We start from the raw sequence: 19951 nt of genomic DNA on the forward strand, positions 1-19951 counted from the left end.
GCCCTTCGCCGAGCAGGCGTGTTCCTATCGTTAATTGGCTATGGTGAGTGTCCGTTAAGTCTCGCCCCGCCTATTCAGTCCGCTGTGTGTGTTGCGAGTGGACGAATTTGTGTGTGGAGAACGCAGCCGGACCCTTGTGATCAGCTGTGACCGTGGGAAACGGACCCACTGCGATCATCCGGACTTGCAGCAACCCACCTTTGGACCGGAAACTTTTAAAAAGAAAGCAATAATTAAAGGCACATCATGGAGTTTCGGGGTACTTGTAACGTTACTCTCGCATCGCTGAAAGCTTCATCGGACGCCGTGAGCTAGTGGAAAGTAAACACGTTTACTACAGCGCGCTCCACTCGGACTGTTTTTATAAGTTTGTCATTTCGTTATCAACTTGCACTGAGCGCGCGTCCGTCTGCCTGCGGGGACGCCCATGGATCGAGAACGCGGAAGGGTCCCGAGCTGAACCCCCCTCAGAAATCAATCCAGGAGAGCTCGGACCAACAGCCGAGAGCAGCCAGTGATGGACAGCTTGGGTCGGGCTGAACCCCTGCTGATATACGGGCTGTCAGTTACACTGGAGTCGCGCGATGTTTTTGTAATATCGTGATAATGCCTCATCATATTATCATAAGAAATTTTCTTTAATTGTAACAACTGGAAGACTGTGTGTGAGCACTTTTTGGCTAAATTATTATTCATTATTTTTTAATTTTCTCTCAGCGTGGGTCCTGTCAGATGATTGTCGTGCATGAATAAATGATGAGTGTAGTTAGTTTGTGATGAGGCGGACTGCGGCGCGCGCGCGAGGACACTCTGGTGGAATTATTGCGCAGTTTTTAAAATAACGGAAAAACGGATCACGGAGCCACGCACCCACGCGCACTCATGGCACAGAGTCCGCCTGCGAGAGAAAACGCCTGTCGAAAATTCCAGGCCAATATTTTCAACAAGAGTAAATGCCAAAACTGCTTTAAAGCCCGTGACGCGCACCTGCTGAGTGATGACGACTTTACACAGGTAATACAAATACCTGCCATTACTTTATAACTGAAACATATACCTGCAACATTACCTCATAGCTAGTCTTCATATACCTGCAACATTACCTTATAACTAGTCTTTATATACCTGCAACATTACCTCATTATAACTCATAACTAGTCTTTACATATGTGCAAAATTACCTCATAACTAGTGAGTCTACATATAGGCTACCTGCAAAATAACATCATAACTAGTCCTAATATACGGTACCTGCTACATTACCTCGTAACAAACCTTCATATACTTGCAACATTATCTTTTAACTAGTCTTCATATACCTAATAAGTAGTCTTTATACCTGCAACATTACCTAATTATAACTCATAACTACTCTACATATACATGCAACATTACCTCATGACTAGTCTTCTTATAACATGCCTCATCATAACTCATAACTAGTTTTATATACATGCAAAATTACGTCATAACTAGTCTACATATAGGCTACCTGCAAAATTACCTCATAACTAGTCTTTATATACCTACAATATTACCTTGTAACAACTTTCATATACGTGCAACATTATAAACTAGTCTACATATATCTGCAACATACCCTCATGACTAGTCTTCTTATACCTACAACATTACTGCATCATAACTCATAATAGTCTTCATATACCTGCAACATTAGCTTGTAACTAGTCTACATATAGGCTACCTGCAAAATTACATCATAGCTAGTCTTAATATACATACAACATTACCTCGTAACAAGTCGTCATATACTTGCAACATTACCTCATAACTAGTCTTCTACAACATTACCTCATAACTAGTCTTTATATACCTGCAACATTAACTCACTATAACTCATAACTAGTCTACATATACCTGCAACATTACCTCATGACTAGTCTTCTTATAACTGCAACATTACTTCATCATAACTTATAGCTCTTAATATACCTGCAAATTACCTCATTATAATTCATCACTAGTCTTTCTATACCTGCCACATTACCTCATAACTAGTCTACATATACCTGCCACATAACTTCATAACTATTCTACATACTGCATTAAAATACCTTGTAACTTGTCTTAATATACACAACATCACCTCATAACTCTTCATATACCTACAACATTAGCTCATTATAACTAGTATTCAGGTAATGCATAACCATGCAACATTATTTCATAATAACTAGACTTGACACAGGTCATATATAGGTTAACTCATTATAAATAATAATAAGTAGTCATATACCTGCAACATTACCTTATTATAACTCAAGGCTAACTAAACTCGGTCAAATATTCAGAACTAGGTATCTGTGTACCCTTTAAAGTGTGCGGTGCATATATTTGGTTTGGTTTGGTTTTGTCTTGTTGTGGTTAAAGATCTGCTGCGCTGCTTAAAAGATTTAATCCCAAGAAAGGTTGATTCATCATCAAGCCCTTTATGAAGACACTTAACCTGTGGTTACTTCAGTAACTAATGTACTGTAAATCATTTTGGATCAAAGTGTCAGCTAAATAGACTCATTAGTAATCCTTATTAATTAGTCTTGTAGACATTAGAGGTTCAGTTCTTTCATGTTGAATGCTCCTCCTTCATTTGTAATTCAGTTTGGATGAAAGCATCTGCTAAATGAATAAATGTACAATGTAAATACTGCGGTAATGGTTGTTTATAAGTTTTAAACTTGTGGTCTGGTTTTGGGAGTATCTGTAATGGTTAAAGATCTGGACTGGTAACTTAAAAGTTAAAGATTAAAACGGGTTCATTTATGAACTGTGACCATTGTGACCTCAAGTCAGTTTATTTCAGGTTACCCCAGTAGGACTAAACCTTAAGTTACTGAAGTGTTCATTAAAAGCATCAGTTAATTCATTGTGCAGTGTGGGGATGTGTTGTGGTCTGGTTTTGGGTGGTGGTAAGTTGGTAAAGATCCAGGCTGGTAAAATGTTGATCACATTACGATCTTAATCAAGACACTTAACCTCAGGTTACATTAGGATAACTAACCCATCTGTAGTTTCTTTTAAAGTACTATTTTCTGGAGCAGTTCAGTGTGGTTTTATGAGATATATTAGGCAGTAAATCGACCCAAAATTCCTCTCATATAATAAGAACGGATCTATTTCAGATCCAGAACTCTTTTACTGTAAGGCCACCCGCAGCCGGGGGGGTTTCCAGTACAGCCCCACTGTATCCGTACAAATTACTGCAGCTGGGTCTCCAGTAAATTAAAGAGGTGATGTGGCCTCAGTTTTCTGGTTACTAACTGTATTAGTTGGATTTTTATCAAAGAATGAAATGATGATGCCTATGGAAGTGTTCTTGTAGCACTTTGGATAAAAGGATCTGTTCAGTTTTTTTTGTGTTAAAGAGAAATTTATAGAAAAGCACGTCAGCAAGTAACACCATGCAGAATTGGTTTCAACTCAAGATGTTGTGGTTATAATACATAAAATCAGGTGTTTTGTACTTACAAAATACAGCACATCGCTGCAGTTTGAGTATAAAGTTAACATGAAACTGTGTTTGCAACCAATTTTACATCTATAAAATAAAGTATAAGAACATAATATTCAACTGGAAAGAAGACATAGTCTTGATATTATCCATTTGAAACTGATTTGGTAGGTAAAACTGGTCTCTTTTGACAGGGGAGTGGTTGAAAAATAAGAGGTCTTGACATTCGCCAAAACCGTGTTATTTCAGAGCCAAAGCAAGTTGAAAGATTTTTATTATTTTTGTTGCAACACAAGGGTTTATGAAGTCACAGATGTCAAATGATTATTGCAATCTTGCTAACTTTTTCAGATTTTTTACTTTACTTTTATTGGCAGCTCAGACTGTGGTGTAGTTCGCTTGTAGCCTAAGGTTAGCTTTTTATTTCAAGTAAACACATTTAGACTTTAACATTTATAAAAGTTGTGTTAATCTGTAAAGATTATCTTATTGGAGGAAACATGTATGTGTCATAAACTTTTATTAAGCACACTGTAAAAAATGCAGCATGAAGTTAAAACAACTTGGTTTTGCCCTTGAAAAGTTGACATAAAAACAAGGGCACTTATTATGGCCTTTTTACAATATGTAATATAAGTCTCAGGTTTGTTTCAGCTCAAAATAACACACAGATCATTTATTATAGCATGTACAAAATGCCCCTATTTGGGTGGGAGAAAAAACGCGCCATTTTAATGTCTGTACCTTTAAATGCAAATGAGCTACAGCTCCTCACTTCCTTACAAACAGACAGTGAGCACTTTCAGGTCAAATAGATCTGATTAATACAGTCTGAGACAATAGTATCTAGTGGACAGAGTACAACTCACTGAGGGTGGAATTATGGTAATGCAGGCCTGTTAGTGGGTGGGGCTACATCAATGTGACCTCACATTGATAAGAGAACCAAAACAGCATGTTTAATGAGACTGCTTTGTATTAGTGGAGATTAAAAAAACAAGGAGCGGGTAGATTTTTTTTCATCGTAGGGTGGTTGTGTTCACACACTGCCAACACACATTATGTCCAAACAAAATTGTGAATTGTGAAATTAGCATAAAAATATATGTTGACAAAAATGCTGCTTTTTTTAAAGTGCACAGAGCGATCTTTTGGAAAACGGATGGGCTTTTTGGCGAGGGTACCAGAGTCTGCTAAGTTCCGGGTTACTACGAAAATACATACTCCCTGCGGCAATCTATACTTGATGCATCTGCTGTTGGTGCACGTGGCAAAAATGTCATCGCAGACAGGGCAGTTGTGCGTGTTGAATGGTCAAGACCTCATTTCGTGTGGCAGCACTGTTCATTGCATTTTTTTGTGCGGACACATCAAGTATAGGCATTACCTGCAGCTTTGCATCCAAAAATGATCGACCTGAACCTATATTAGTTATCCATTTTTCACCCGTCCCCTTGGTGAATGTGCCGCCACAAATCATTTGGGAAACACCGCGGCTCAAATGAAGTCTGTAAAAGTTTTCCAGAGTTTTGTGCTGGCAGATTGTGTGTGGGTCTAATAATGTCGTGTGTCATAACACCATAAATTCATCACCTGTCACTGTAGTTGACAGCAGACAGGTGATTATGGGTAAATGAATCAGAAGTGAAAGCAGCATGTCAGGGCAGATTGAGACACATCATAGCGTGAGAATGATCGTGTTTTATCCTGGAGTTAAACTGTAAACTTAAAACTATGACTCGAAGCTCACATAAATGTCTTTTCATCACGTTTTAAGCCAAGCATTACTAGTGCTAATAACTCAACCCTAACACCACACACGATTCATGCTGCATGATCCTAAAATCTTGCAGTTTGTTGAGGAGAGATGTGCTTTATGTTTTCAATCTCATTGAAAAGAGACCTGTGCGGGAATATCATAAAAACTTTTGACCCAAGAACTTCACTGGGTGTATTCCTTTTAGACGTCAAAATATCTTTTTTTTTAATTGTTCATTCCACACATATTTATGTTCACGCTTCTGTCATGCTTGTACGCTCCATGCTAATACAACACACAGACAGACACAGAGAGTCAGAGCTCAGTTCTGCTCTTATGAGAATAAAAGGGGGGCTGTAAAAATAAACAAAACAGAGTTTAACTATTGAAGAGGAAAATCTGGCCTACATTACCCCTCTCTCTTCTCATCAGAGCCGTAAAGAGACAGTGATTTCCCAGAGCACAATCTTTCCCATTAGCAGAAGTTCAGGAGAAACTAGATTTGCATTTCCAGAAGCAATCCCACTGCTGGCAACGTAGCAAAAAAAAGCGTTAATCTTTCAGAGAAGCTTTGATTTTATGCTTCGGTTTCCTATAAATAAGATGATTTTTGCTACCCAAACATAAGGATGATGATGGTGTTGCACTTGCTAAGATGCAAAGTGTGCTGTCAAACAGCAGTGATATTCCACTTTCAATAAAAAAATCCAGATAATTTACTCACCACCCTTGCCATCCAAGATGTTTATGTCTTTCTTTGTTTAGTTGAGAAGAAATTAATTTTTTTGAGGAAAACATTCCAGGATTTTTCTCCATAGTGGACCTCAACAGTGTCAAGGCAGCTTCAAAGGACTTTAAATGATCCCAATCAAGGCATAAGGGTCATATCTAGCGAAACAATTGTCATTTTTGCACCAAAAAACACAACTTCTCGCCGTGTGATGCAGCAGCGTGACCTTAAATATTACATAATTACGCGAAATGTCACGCATGCTACCGCTTCAGTTTACAAGTGTGGAGAAAGAGGACCTTTCTGACATTGTTGTATGTCGAATGATATTAATGAATTTCTTTGTGTCAATTTTTTGTTTAAAATGGTGCGCAAGTGTGTGTTTTACTGATGTGATGCATCACACAGCTAGTGCGAGATAAGAAGGCGAAATTTTTAGATGAAAATTGTTTTACTGGATAAGACCCTTATGCCTCGTTTGGATTGTTTTGAGGCCTTTAAACGACATTGAAACTGTAAACTATTGAGGTCCACCATATGGAGAAAAATCCTGGAATGTTTTCCACAAAAAAACTTTATTTGTTTTTGACTGAACAAAGACATCTTGGATGACATGGGGGTGAGTAAATTATCAAAAAATGTTTATTGAAAGTGAAGAAGTCCTTTAAAAGCTAAAATGAACATTTCTCATCAGATTTCTTTTGAATTTTGTCCGTGTTTCATTTAAGTTGATACTTGAATTAAATTGATCTGAAACCTTCAGTAAGTCTTTTGTGTTTTAAGCTTAACCATTTGAGACCTAGCATGTTCCTCTCAGGCTGTGTTTTGCTCTTGTGAAGGATTCAGTTTTTCTAATATTACAAATCCATTCTTCTCTACTTTGCCGTGGAGTCACACGAGGGTCACATGCGTCGGCTGCCCCAGCTAAATTTTGTTTGATGTTAAAATCCTTTCCAATATGAAATCAGAACTTCTGTTTGCCCAAACGTATTAAAGACTTAACTCAAAGCAGACTCGGTTGTATATTTGGTATTAAATGCATCAAACAAAAGATTTCATGCTGGCAAATTTGATACATTTAGTTTTTACTTCCTTCTCAGTTCTTATATTACTTACATGTGTGATAATTATCAGATTTGTTTTTTATATCTATGGTTGTTCTGTGTTTCAGGCGAAACCCATCTATGGAGGATGGCTTCTCTTGGCACCTGAGGGCACAAATTTTGAAAATCCTATTCACCGATCACGGGTTCGTACCACTTATTGGATCTTCGGCTCTTTAGTGTTGAAGAAAACAAAAGATGCTCATTTAAACCTGGATTGCAGTGCTGCACTTTTACTTGCCTGATTAAAAACTATTTTTAGACACATTCGAGAGTGTTTAAGCCTGCGTTAAATTTAACAGAAACAACCATAAGGTGTAAATACTTTTTAAAGACTTTTAAAGACATTTTAAATAACATTTTATTTAATTTAAGTAGTAAGAATATAAATTATCTTTGTGAGATTAGCATAGCATCCACAATGGGTGGTTTACTGTAAACTGTCGTGACATTTGATACTACAATTGTTAGTACATGTAACATATAAAAACACAGTAAATCCAGAGCTATTGTTCACTAAATCTCTTCCATATTCCATTGTCATGCATGATAAAGAGACTAAAAGATAGCTGTATTTTAGTGTGTGTGTATATACAGTATATTTGTGTGTGTGTGTGTGTGTGTGTGTGTGTGTGTGTGTGTGTGTGTGTGTGTGTGTGTGTGTGTGTGTGTGTGTGTGTGTGTGTGTGTGTGTGTGAGGGGGCAGTGGAGTCGCTGACTCATTCGGTCTCAAGCTGAGCTCGTGAGAAACAACAGTAGCGAGAGAGTTTGTGGAATGGCAAACAATTCTGCACCAAACAGGAAGTCACAAATTGACAAACAAGATGGAACGATTTCAAAAATATCCCAAAATTACACTTTAAACTCAAAGTCGTGGCTGTGAACAACGATGGTTGCAGGTAGCATTGGTGAGAGAGAGTTTCTGATTGGCCAAAAATCTGTTAAGTGCAGGATGAGTCATCAGTATATTTGGCTCAATTTCTTGGAACAGAAAGCCTGTACAGATTCAATGTCTACATCTGCATTTTGTAGGAATACAGTAGCTTATCTGTGGCCTTTAAAGATGTCAGACAAAATCATCTCTAGCTTTGATTTTATGGGCGTTAAGCAATAATTTTTGCATGTAGTACATTGTGGTTGACCAAATGGGCAGGGTGGCCAATTCTAGTATATTTACTATGGACTTTAGTGGACCGTTTCAGTGCAGCTTCAAAGGGATCTAAATGATCCCAACCGAGGCATAAGGGTCTTATCTAGCAAAACGATCCCAAATTTTGCCAAAAATAAGTCATTTTTAACCGCAACTTCTTGTCTTGTACTAGCCGTGTATTACGTAATCACATTGTAATTAAAAAGTAAGATATAAACATCTTGGATGAATGTTATAAATTATCTGAATGTTTTTAGAAAAGTGCAATGTTCCTTTTAATATAATATAATTTTATAATAGCAAATGAGACTGATAGAAGTGGCACCCAAAACTGCTGAAACAGGATTCAGAGGTCAGTGGCATCACATTTCAGTCATGCTGTCTTGATTTTTTCTCTTGCAGAAATGGCAGAGACGCTTCTTCCTTCTCTACGAGCATGGACTGCTGCGTTACGCGCTGGATGACATGGTGAGTGTTTGTGAGATGTTGATCTCGAATAACTTGCCATTTTTAAAGGGATAGTTCACCCAAAAATGTAAATAATGTTGTATGTAAATAGTGAGAAAATGGCAGAAAATTTTAAAACACCTGCAGCTTTCAAAGCTGACGTGTGGAAGCACTTTGGCTTTAAAAAAAAGTTGTACTTTAAAAAAAAAATTGACCCAAAAAAGTATCGCAACATGCATTGCAATCATACCGCGATACATTGTATCATGACACATGTATTTCGTGAAATGTATCGTATCGTGAGGCCCTTGCCAATACCCAGCCCTAGTGCAGAGCACTACGTTTTTGTGTCTGTAACATAAATATTGCAATTTTTCAGAATATCTTTAAAAGGCGCAATTGTAATATCGCTTGTGCATTCAGTTGGACGCTTGTCACAGGTTTTGTTGTCTCTCTTTCATCTCAATAATATAGTGATGGCCGTAAGGACAACATGAAACGCAGTTTGGATTCATCTGCATTCATGCGTGTTTTTGATTGTTGTTAAGCACCACTTCAGTGACCGTGAGCTCTTTTGTGTGTGTGTGTGTGTGTGTGTGTGTGTTCGTTTATATAAACATTATGTGTAGTGTGTTTGTGTGTGTGTAGTTTTTGAATACAGGAACATTAAGTCCATCATTACTGCGTAGAGGAAGCCAGGCAAGATCCGACCCGACACGTCTGATGATGGTGTGTACATGTGTGTGGGTGAAGCAGTGTTACATCCGTTCTGCTACCCACAATCCATCTGTGTCCTGATCAGGAGCAGAGAAAAATGTACACTGTTTTAATTCTTCGCATTTGATAAAGAGAGAGAGAAAGAGAGATAGACGTCTTATTTAACAAAGAAGTGGTGAGGTTGTCTTAGATTTGGAGTTTGTCAGATACCCACTTGCAGTGTATTTGATACACTGATAGTTTTAGAGGTATACTATCATGTTTCTATCATTTTTTAAAGCAGATATATCAGTTTTAAAGATTGGGTTTGGTTATGTGAGTGACCATCAAAAAGTTCACCGTAGTTCATCCCCAAAGTCATTGTTCAATTTCTTTATTTACATGAGATTTCAACATTTCATTGTGTCTCTGCATCTTACAGGCTTTGTAAACACTTGACCCTTTCACACTTAAAAATAGTCTTTAATGCATGTGTCATCAGCAGGTTGTTCATTGTGTTTGTCCCATCAAAAACAGGTGCTGATGAGAGATGAAGATGTCTGGTTTTGACTGGAAGCTCTCTCAACACGTTCAAATACGTTCATAACCAAATACAGCATTTATAGCTGCATTGAAACATGTGTTTCCATAACAACTCATCCAATCCTACATTAAATAGTGCTGTGTGAATATTAACGGATTTCATAAAATGCAAAATGTTTGATGTCGGCTCTAGCAGCAAGGGCATTGCAATGACATCGAGACCCATATATGATAAAGACAACATCAGCTAATACAGCTAGACGATCAGTCACGTGGGTTTAATGTTTGCTACGTCAGAATTTATTAGGCAAATGCGTTTTCATCTCCCATTATTCACATTTACTCTTTTTCAAGGCAAAACCACCTCAAGTGAGAGTGATTTTTTTCCAAAATTTGACGTTTCCATCACTCGTTTCTTATGCAAAACTTCAAAATGTGCATAAAATCTGTGTTATGGAAACCCAGCTAGTGACAACAAATCACAAATGGCACTCTCAACATTTCTGTTTAAAAAGACATTTGACAACTCAAAATATATGCAGACAGATTTGATCCATCTGGATTGTGTGGTGAATGTGGAAAAAATATGAGATGAATATAGTTGTACAGTAAATAAACTATGACATTTACTAGTTAACTCTTTCACACAAATTTAGATCAACAAAAAGTTAAAACTTAGTTCTTATTTCTTATTTGAACTAATGTGAACTCAATTATGCATAATAAATGTGACAATGGACCCCAAAACCATAAGTAGCACATGTGTAGCAGTGGCCAATAATACACTGCATGGGTCACAATTGATTTTTTTATGCCAAAGGTCATTAAGTAAATATCATGCCCATGAAGACATTTTGTAATTCCACACATGAAAAATATATTTATCATAAGTAATATGTGTTGCTACGGACTTCATTTGGACTTCACTTGCCGATTTTCTTATTTTTTTTGCACCCTCATATTCCGGATCCTCAGATTCAAGATAATAGTTGATTCTTGAGCAAATGTTGTCGTATCTTAACAAACCATACAGCCATCACGGGAAAGTCTATTTACTCAACGTTCAGATGATGTATACATCTTAATTTAAACAAAAAATTGACCCTTATGACTGGTTTTGTGGTCCAGGGTCACAAATGCATGTACATTATTAAATGTTGTACTCTTTCATTTGTCTAATAGAAGCATCCGTACAAATAGTTAAACTGTATTAACATAAATATTCATGGTGCGTACAGTACCAAACTACAGAATAACTTAATGCGGTTGACTCATAGTGCCACCCACCAGCTCTCCTGTCACAAAATGATCTCTAGTTAAACAGCATTTTGAGAATTTAAACGCAGCCATACATTTTATAGCTGAATACTAATGTTTAATGGGTTTTACTTTAAGATTTAGAAGTTGTTTTCATTTATTTTCTTTCATCCCACATTGATCCTAAAGACCCTTGATAAGATTGACCTCGCTTCTCGCTACTGTTCTGACTCCCCTCACTTCCTCTCTGCTGTCCGCCTCCGCTGGACTTTATCCACTAACAGAGAGCGAGAGAGAAAGAGAGAGCGAGGGATGTGTAGGAGGAGAATGGCATGATGACAGGAAGATTACAACAGAAGGGTTGGTGCTATTTTCGGACTAGCAGCATCTGTACAAGTGTGCACAAAAATGTGTGTGTTATAATCTGTGGACTGGATGTTAAACATACACATGCTTAGTGTGTGACAGCAGCGTCCCTCAGTTCACCGCTGGCAGGTTAAGGGTTAAAACTGTGGCCATTGAACTCTTACAGGGTTTGGTTTGCTGAACTCAAATTCAGCAGTCTCTTTGTGTTGTGTAAAACGCTCGGTCAGTCGGGCAGCGTTCCCATGGGTCCCTCTCTAAAGACAGAGCGAGGTGTAAAGATCTGTTTAAATACTTCTTATTAGAACGTTGTCCTTATGTTTCCTGTGCATTTCTTTCTTTCTACGTCAGCCATGTAGATCATTTCACAAACTTGACCGTCATAAATGTGAATTTTTATTTGGATGGTGAATTGATATTTTACTATATAGAACTAAAAGTTGTTTGGCAGAATTTGTCCTGAGTGACTTGTATTTAAACATAAGGAAACATGTTTAACAGAACATAAATCAGTTTGTAAAATATTTTACAAAAATGTTTATTTGTCAGATCATGTGAAGAGTATTTTAGTTACGCATGAATGTAAAGTTATATTTAAGTATGTTAACATGCACTTACATCGACTTATTTCAATTATGCTAAATGAACTGATAACGTGTAAGGTTGAACGTGAAACATTTTCAAAACCTTAAACGTCTTTCTTGCAGTTTTGTTAATGTATGCATTTCTCTGTGCGTAAAAGAGAAACATTACAAATGAAAGTAAGCGTAGAGGGCCGCTCACATTATAACGTTAACCGTAATGATAACTACATTAGCATCCACACCACCGGATGATAACAATAACAACATTTTTCGATTCATCTTTTTTTTACGTGGTCGATTCAAAATTGATTCTCAAAGAGCAGAATCGATTTTTTTCTTTAATATTTATTTTCGCAAACATTGAATGTAAGATTAACTTTAATGTCATTTTCTAGTCTTCTTCACTAGATGTCACCCTCTTTTTTGCCTTGCGCGATGTTACCAAGGAGAAAGAGGCGAGCCTGTCATTCATTCATTCATTCAGTGCTTAAAATGGCGGTTTCAGGTGCTTCATTGACGTTGATGCCACCTTCACATAAAAAGTCAGTAGTATGGAAGCATTTTAGATTTCACAAGCAAGACGATGACGATAGTGTTGTGGCTTTTAATTTCTTTTTATTAATTACCCAATTGTAAACTGCTGTTCACTGTTCTTTTTTCTTAATATAGTATTTGTATTAAATCTATATTCATTGAGTTGAATTGAGAATCGAGTATAAAAACCAACCCGAGAACCGGAATCGAAAATTGAATCGAGAATCGAAATTGAATCGATCTGGAACATCTGAATCGATACCCAGCCCTAATTGGCATAGTACTCATGCAAATCATTTAAATTCAATGACATTAACTAATATTGCACATTTCTTTTAATAAAATTTTTTGTAATTGTTCACATGCCATTAAATGTATAAATATGCTGTTAATTTTACTGCAACAGCACTGGACTCCTGAGGTAATTTTGTGTAATGGACCTCAGCAATGAGCTTTTCCACAGTGCCATCTGCCATTTCAAATGCTCGCGCACTTTAGATTCAAGAAGATTTGATAGTTTGATAGTTGTGGTGTAAACTTCACTATTCTCTTTAAAATAAAAAGATTTTTTAAACTATATTTTATTTAGTTATAGGTATGTCATAATGTGAACAGCTCTTAATGCAGATGACGGAGAAACTAGGAAATTAAAAACTTGTGTTACATTTACAGATTCTGCCGACATGAGAAGATAATTATTACACAAAAAGTTGTATGGTAACTATTATTAGTTGTGTGATGGATTGTAGTTGATCCGTGATCCACGCGAAAGGAATGCACAGATTAAATATCTTTTTTCTGCCTCTATCAATGAGTTTAGCATGAAAGTGCATTATATTGCAAATATCTTAACCTAAACCACTACACAGGACGAGTCATAAAGTTAAAGAAGTTTTGCTTGGATGTTTTGTAATAACATCTACAATTTCCCCCAAAAGCTATTAAATGAATGGAAAAAACACAACAGTTACAACACTGGTTGTAATGTTACTAAATTCTAAACAAAATAAATTTAATTCAAACACGCGTTAACACGTGTTCATGGGGGTTGAGGATATTTTTATCTTACAGTCCTACTGTGCCCGTAATAGCGACCAAAAAATGCACTGGGACTTAAACATGGATGATGACTCTTTTCTGAAACATGCATTTCTCCCAGCATGCCTCATCAGCATCCTTATCTGAACATCTTCTGTCACTCATGTGATCATCATGCCATCAGCTGAGCTCATTCAACAGCGTCACTGAAGAGAATCTGAGTAAACAAGCAACTAAACCTGTCACGAAAAATTAAACGTGTTGTGAAAGCCTTTTATGCTGGACATGTGTGTACGTCATTCTCTTGAGTATGTGTGTGTTGTGTGTGTGTGTTGTGTGTGTGAGTCAGTCTTTCTTATTAAGGGACTTATTGTGTATCTGTGTGTGAGTTTTTGGATGAATGTCGGCTGCACAACAGAGGAGGAATCTTGTAACTTTTAAGTATGTGATGTGTAAAAATGTTGTGAAAGAAGGTGAAAGAGAAACTTGTAGAGAATGTTGATTGAGGTACCAGGTAACCAGACAGGGAAATACAGTGAGAATTAACCGGTTTGTGTAAGTGTGCCAAGTTTACTTACCTAATCTAAAAAAGCACATACCATAGAGTTCAAATGTTGTTATATTGATAAAAATCTACAAATGACTCCTGTATCGTTATGCAATACACAAAAATATCTGCACAAAATCTCATTTATACTAACTAATTGCTAATTTAATAAATAATTGCATAATTAGGTTTATTGAATAAACACACAACATATTTCATTACTAGATCATGTTTGGGCATATGTCATTCTTTTATTTTCAATTTTATTTAACATTTCAGGTGTTTTGGCATAATCATCTGCATACTCTTTGTTCTGTACTGTACATGCGGGTATATGTACATGATCAGTATGCATGAATGCACAGAATACTGCTTGACAATAAAGACAGCCTGATGGCCCGGAGCCAGCATGAATGATGCTCGGGCTGGTTGACAGAACTGTAACTATCTGTGTTTCCATTACAGATTTGCACAAAACTTTCCACTAACCAATGATATGCGACTAAAACGAGACTTTTTCCTCTTGCAATAAGTAATTCCAAACATCACAAGGTTAACTAATATCACATCCACATTAACTGAAGGAGACGTAGGACTATTATCCAAACATTAATGCCAAGGAAAGCCCCTTATACATTTACATTTAGTCATTTAGCAGACGCTTTTGTCCAAAGCGACTTACAAATACTTAGGAGCAGCATTGTATGCGGTGTTTCTTGGAGGTAATAGTACATTATTTTAAATAGAAAGATATGTGGGAGTGTTATCCAGATATTATTGGCAAGGAAAGCCCCATACTTGGGAGCAGACATGTATTGAGGGGTTTCTGGGAGGTTTTCATACAAACCTTGTCATCTTTAAAGCAACACCAAATACTTTTTTCCACTTGAAACAGGGTGAACGAACGGCACTTTCACATTCGCTTTGCAGCACTCTATCCGCCAAAACCGCACTAAAGAAGTTTCCAACCGTTGGGTCGCGGTCCTGTAGTTCAAGTGAAACTACAAAAACTTGCTTTACGGCAAGTTACAATCCAATTAGAGCCAGCTTTGCTGCAGTAGGCTAAATTATTTAAGACAGTGGTAATGGACAATTCCCCTTCCAACCAGGGTGAGCAAAGAGCAAAAACTCTTTAGTGTTGCTTTAAATTATATTTATGTTACTTTGATACTTTTGTTACATACAAATAATAATTATGTTACTTACTGGCATCAGGTGAGCTAAAAATGCAAATAAACTATTTCCATTGCAGTTTTGCGAATTACACCATTTCACTTTATTTATTATGACTCAACTTGTATACTTAAATGTTCTGATTTCTTTGTATGAATTCAATATTTGGCTTGATGGCTACATCTGGTGGAAATTTTGTGTCAATAGCCCACTTAAAAATTCCCTTACTGATAAAAATGCTGATGTGTCAAATACTTATTTTCCCTGCCATATATCAACCTATTATTGATATTGACAGATAAAAGCACTTTTTCCACTATTGGACATCAGCCAGGGCAATCCTAAGGGACAGAAAAATGCATCAAAACTCATACTTTATTTTGAATTAAGTGCCAGTAGTCCTTTTCACACATACAGTCTTTACTGGTAAAATATTGGTAGATTTCAGTTAACAGATCATGCGTGAACAGAACCTTTCTGGTAAGTCAGTGCTGCCAATTCACCAGTAAAAGAGGTTGTAAGATTACCAGTAATTTACTGGTAAGCGCTATGTGTGGATGAAGAATAAGGATTACCGGCATTAGAACGTCACTGCGTGTGTGAACAGCACATTTTTGTATTTACTGGTAAAGTCAGTAAATTCATGGTAAATAACCAAATTTACTTTGTGAGAGTAATTGCAACTACTTGCTACAGAATTGCAATTTGTATGCTGTGCACTTTTAGGATTTCATGAGGTAAACCTTTGAGACAAGGAGTAAAAAACAGCATCAGTATCAGTGTCTGTCGGTAGAAGTCATTCTAAGTAAATGAATATCGTATCCGTGCATCCCTAGTTTAAATCCTTCTTCACCTATTATCTGACTGGATGAATAATGCATGATTAAAAATTCAGCGCATTGTGGTCAAGTGACATAAGTATAGTGTGCTACCATCTGTACTGTTTTTCATCTCATAATAGGCAGTGTTCAGTGTATACTATACAGTAGGAAGTACTTAGTGAGGTTACTGTTTTTAATATTTAAAGTATGTGTGTAAATAGATTCTTCCTCCTGAATGTGGTCGGTCGACAGAAAAATCTCTGAGATTGTTTGCACGCATTGGTTGGTTTGATCTATCTAATGCAATGACATTCAGTGTTAGGTGATACTTACGTGTCCAAATAGTTTCTGTGGCCTCTATGTGTGTCATTTCATGTACTAAGTTTGTGTATGTGTCTGTTTCAGGCCAGCACTCTTCCACAAGGCACAATAAACCTGAATCAATGTGTGGATGTTGTGGACGGTGAGAGTCGCTCGGGACAGAAACATTCGCTGTGTATCTGCACGCCAGAGAAAGACTATTACGTACGTGCAGAGAACAAAGAAGTCATACATGGGTGAGTTACTCAGTACGTGATCGGTTAAACTGTAAGGTCGTACACATACCTCACATTTGACCTATTGCTGAAACTTTCTAATGCTTATTTGCATTATTTCATAAACATACGCTTGTGTAAGTACACAAAGACGGGCGTGAATGTTTGGCAAATGCACTGCAAACATACTGCTTGCAACATACATGTGTTGCAATATCACTGTGGTGGCGACAGACCTCAGTTATCACGTAGGCAATAAATGTCTGTGTCATTAAACTGGATTTGTTATTTTTTGAGAAGCTAGTTAGAAACAGCCTAAACTATTAAAGTTTTTTTTTTCTTCAAATTGCCATAACAGTTCTCCTGGAAAATAAGCTGCTATAGCGCCACCTTTAGCAAAGCTCATAATGCAGCTTGCTTGCATTTGCATTTGAAGTTTTACAGTAGCCTGGTTTCTATTACAGTTTTGTGTAAAACTTTTGTGATATTTTCTAAATGTCAATAAAAAAACCAGAGGTGTAAAGAGTAGCTGAAAGCCATACTTGAGTAAAAAGTACAAATTCCTTATTGTAAAAATTACTCCACTACAAGTTACAAGTCACCAATTTAAATACGACTTGAGTAAAAGTATTAAAGTAACCCAATTTAAAAGTACTCAAGTATTTTTACTCGTACTGAATGTTGGCTCAAAGATGCACTAGTCATCAACACAAAGAGACATTGTAGGTCTGGGCAGTGAAAACTAAGAAAGTTTATTTATGAGGTTTTATTTCCTAATATAGAAAAGAAATCAAACACCTCAAAAGTTTGACCTGGCAGAACAAACACAGATTAAACATAGTCATAGTCTTTTGATTAAAATTTAATTTAGTTTTAGTCATATTTTTGTCATCTGAATTGATTTAGTTTTAGTCTAATTTTATTCAACATTACATTTTATTTAAACCCATTTAATTTTAGTCTAGTGTCATTGTGTATTTGAATGTGCCATGCTGAAAAATATATAGCCTTACTTTGTGATATAAATATATGGTAACACTTTACAATAAGGTTAATTAGTTAACATTAGTTAGCTACATTAGTTAACATTAACTAAAAATGAACTACACTTAGCATTTATTAATCTTGGTTAATTTTAATTTCAACAATTACTTATACTTCATTAAAATCTTGTTAACATTAGTTAATGCACTCTGAACTAACATGAACAAACAATTAAAGCTTAAATTTTTATTAACTAACATTAACAAAGATGAATAAATAATGTAACAAATGTATTGCTCATGGTTTGTTCAAGTTAGTTAATACATTAGCTACTGTTAACTAATGAACCTTATTGTAAAGTGTTACCAAATATTCGTATAGGCCTAAAGATATAAAAAGATATAATTTTAATATTAAAAAAATTCCAGTAAACTAAAATTACACTAACAGAAATATGATCATGCATATTAAAAACAGGAAGTTGTTCATTCGAAAGATTAATTGAAAACACATGTAGTGCGTAACACCACTATCTCACATTAAGTGCACATTTAGTCATGCATCCCTCTTTACAGTAAATACATTACAGCATACTTGGTTAAATTTGAGGACAGTGAAATTGTACACTTGTTATCAATCTTATAATGTACTTAAGTTACTTGAGCAATCAGTACAGCACATCGCTGGTTTATTTTGGCTTATATAGTAAGTTATATCAAGTTATGTAACTTACCAGCTTAGGTTAGCTGATAAAGTAGCATCAGAGTATATAAACATTTGTGCTTGCCTTTGAGGTGCGGGATGACCCTCCTGCGATCGCGCATCACTTTTGTTTTGATTGTAGCATCACATGTTTAACAAAGGGTCCCTTGACAGAATCAAATGTGATATGCATCCATATGTTTACTCTTTATCTCTTCTCTCAGATAAGACGCGAACTTTTCTCTACAGTTTATGACATACGCAGCACGCAGATGTCCCGCTACGGCGGCTCAACGCAAAGCCATTCGGTGTTTGACATCAAAATACCGTGAGACCAGACTTCTCCATATGCATTTGATTCGCTCACGCAGTACTTTGATTTCATACGATTTCCCTGCGTGGCGCCAATGAAGTCCCTCAGTTGTGTGTGTCCGTCTAACCTCGCGACCACAGATTCTATCCATCATCACTCTCTGACACTTTCGTTTCGTTTTTATTTGACGAATAAACAATGTAGCGAGTAACGTTAAGTGTCATTTCAAATGTAGTGGAGTAAAGAGTACAAATACCCAATCAAAAATGTAATTGAGTAGAGAGTAAAAGTTGCTTATATTTTTGATACTCAGTACAAGTACAAAGTAGCCCAAAAAATACTTAAGTACAGTAACGAAGTACATTTACTTGAGTACTTTACACCTCTGAAAAAAACTATTGTGAAACGAGAGCGTTTCCATTAAGTGATATTATGTAACTAAAACATATTTTTCAGTCATTCCATAAATCATGATGACGGATGTTGGTAGGTTTACGTCTACTGCTGCCATTATTTTTAATCAAAGGAGTCGCAGGCGTGTTATCCAAGCATTATTGGCAAGAAAGCCTCTTAGACTTGGAAACTGCCATGTATGAGGTGTTTCTGGGAGGTTTTCACATCTTAAACGAATGATCATGTGACTTTTACGCATGTCAGTTTACCTTTAAAATGTTTTCAAGCTTTGCGAGATATCCCTTATTCGAATTGCCTGAAAAGTAACCTCATGCGAGTGTAAAAACTTTTTTGCAAATTAAAGTTTCTATTTGGCATAATTTCAATGTGCACAATTTGTACAAATGTAAATAAAACACCTTTCAGTCGCATTATATAAGACAGAGATCTGTCTAAGCATTTCACACACGTGAAAATTATGTTAAGTTATTCATTTAATTTATATTTTTTTGTTGTGAACTGTGCTATAATTTATTGACCTCAGATAGCAGGAGAGTTTGTGTCTGTCCTCAAATGTTCTTGTGGTTGATATGTGTTTGGTTTTCAGAACTGAATGAGTGAAGTAATGAGTTGTGTAATTGCTGTTCACACAGAGTCACTAACACAGATTCACTAAACACTGTTTATGTGTTCAGATGGCAGGATGCACTTATGGTGTTTCCACGAACCAACAAACAAAACCAGAAGAAGAAACGGAAAGTAGAAACGCCCACCCAACAGGTACACACACACACACTACACAGGTACAC

General features: G+C 36.4%; 2 protein-coding genes across 8 annotated transcripts in view; one reads left to right on the top strand and one right to left on the bottom strand.

Moving 5' to 3' along the window:
- LOC129425815 (immunoglobulin kappa light chain-like) overlaps positions 1-19951 on the bottom strand; it is a 688217-nt gene that overhangs the window by 456666 nt on the left and 211600 nt on the right. The window lies entirely within an intron of this gene.
- LOC129425426 (uncharacterized) overlaps positions 108-19951 on the top strand; it is a 52504-nt gene continuing 32660 nt past the window's right edge. For 4 of the 7 annotated variants that reach the window (XM_073864276.1, XM_073864277.1, XM_073864281.1 and 1 more), the window contains exons 1-5: positions 109-1014; positions 7130-7207; positions 8614-8679; positions 16620-16771; positions 19838-19922. In XM_073864276.1, the coding sequence (XP_073720377.1) occupies positions 883-1014; positions 7130-7207; positions 8614-8679; positions 16620-16771; positions 19838-19922 (513 nt within the window). In that variant the 5' untranslated portion in view covers positions 109-882. Of the gene's footprint in view, positions 1015-7129; positions 7208-8613; positions 8680-16619; positions 16772-19837; positions 19923-19951 lie in introns of all 7 variants that reach the window. The other 3 variants (XR_012368194.1, XM_073864278.1, XM_073864280.1) reach the window with 1 other exon arrangement.

Source organism: Misgurnus anguillicaudatus, chromosome 25, assembly GCF_027580225.2.
Source record: "Misgurnus anguillicaudatus chromosome 25, ASM2758022v2, whole genome shotgun sequence".
Classification (NCBI taxonomy): Eukaryota; Metazoa; Chordata; class Actinopteri; order Cypriniformes; family Cobitidae; genus Misgurnus; species Misgurnus anguillicaudatus.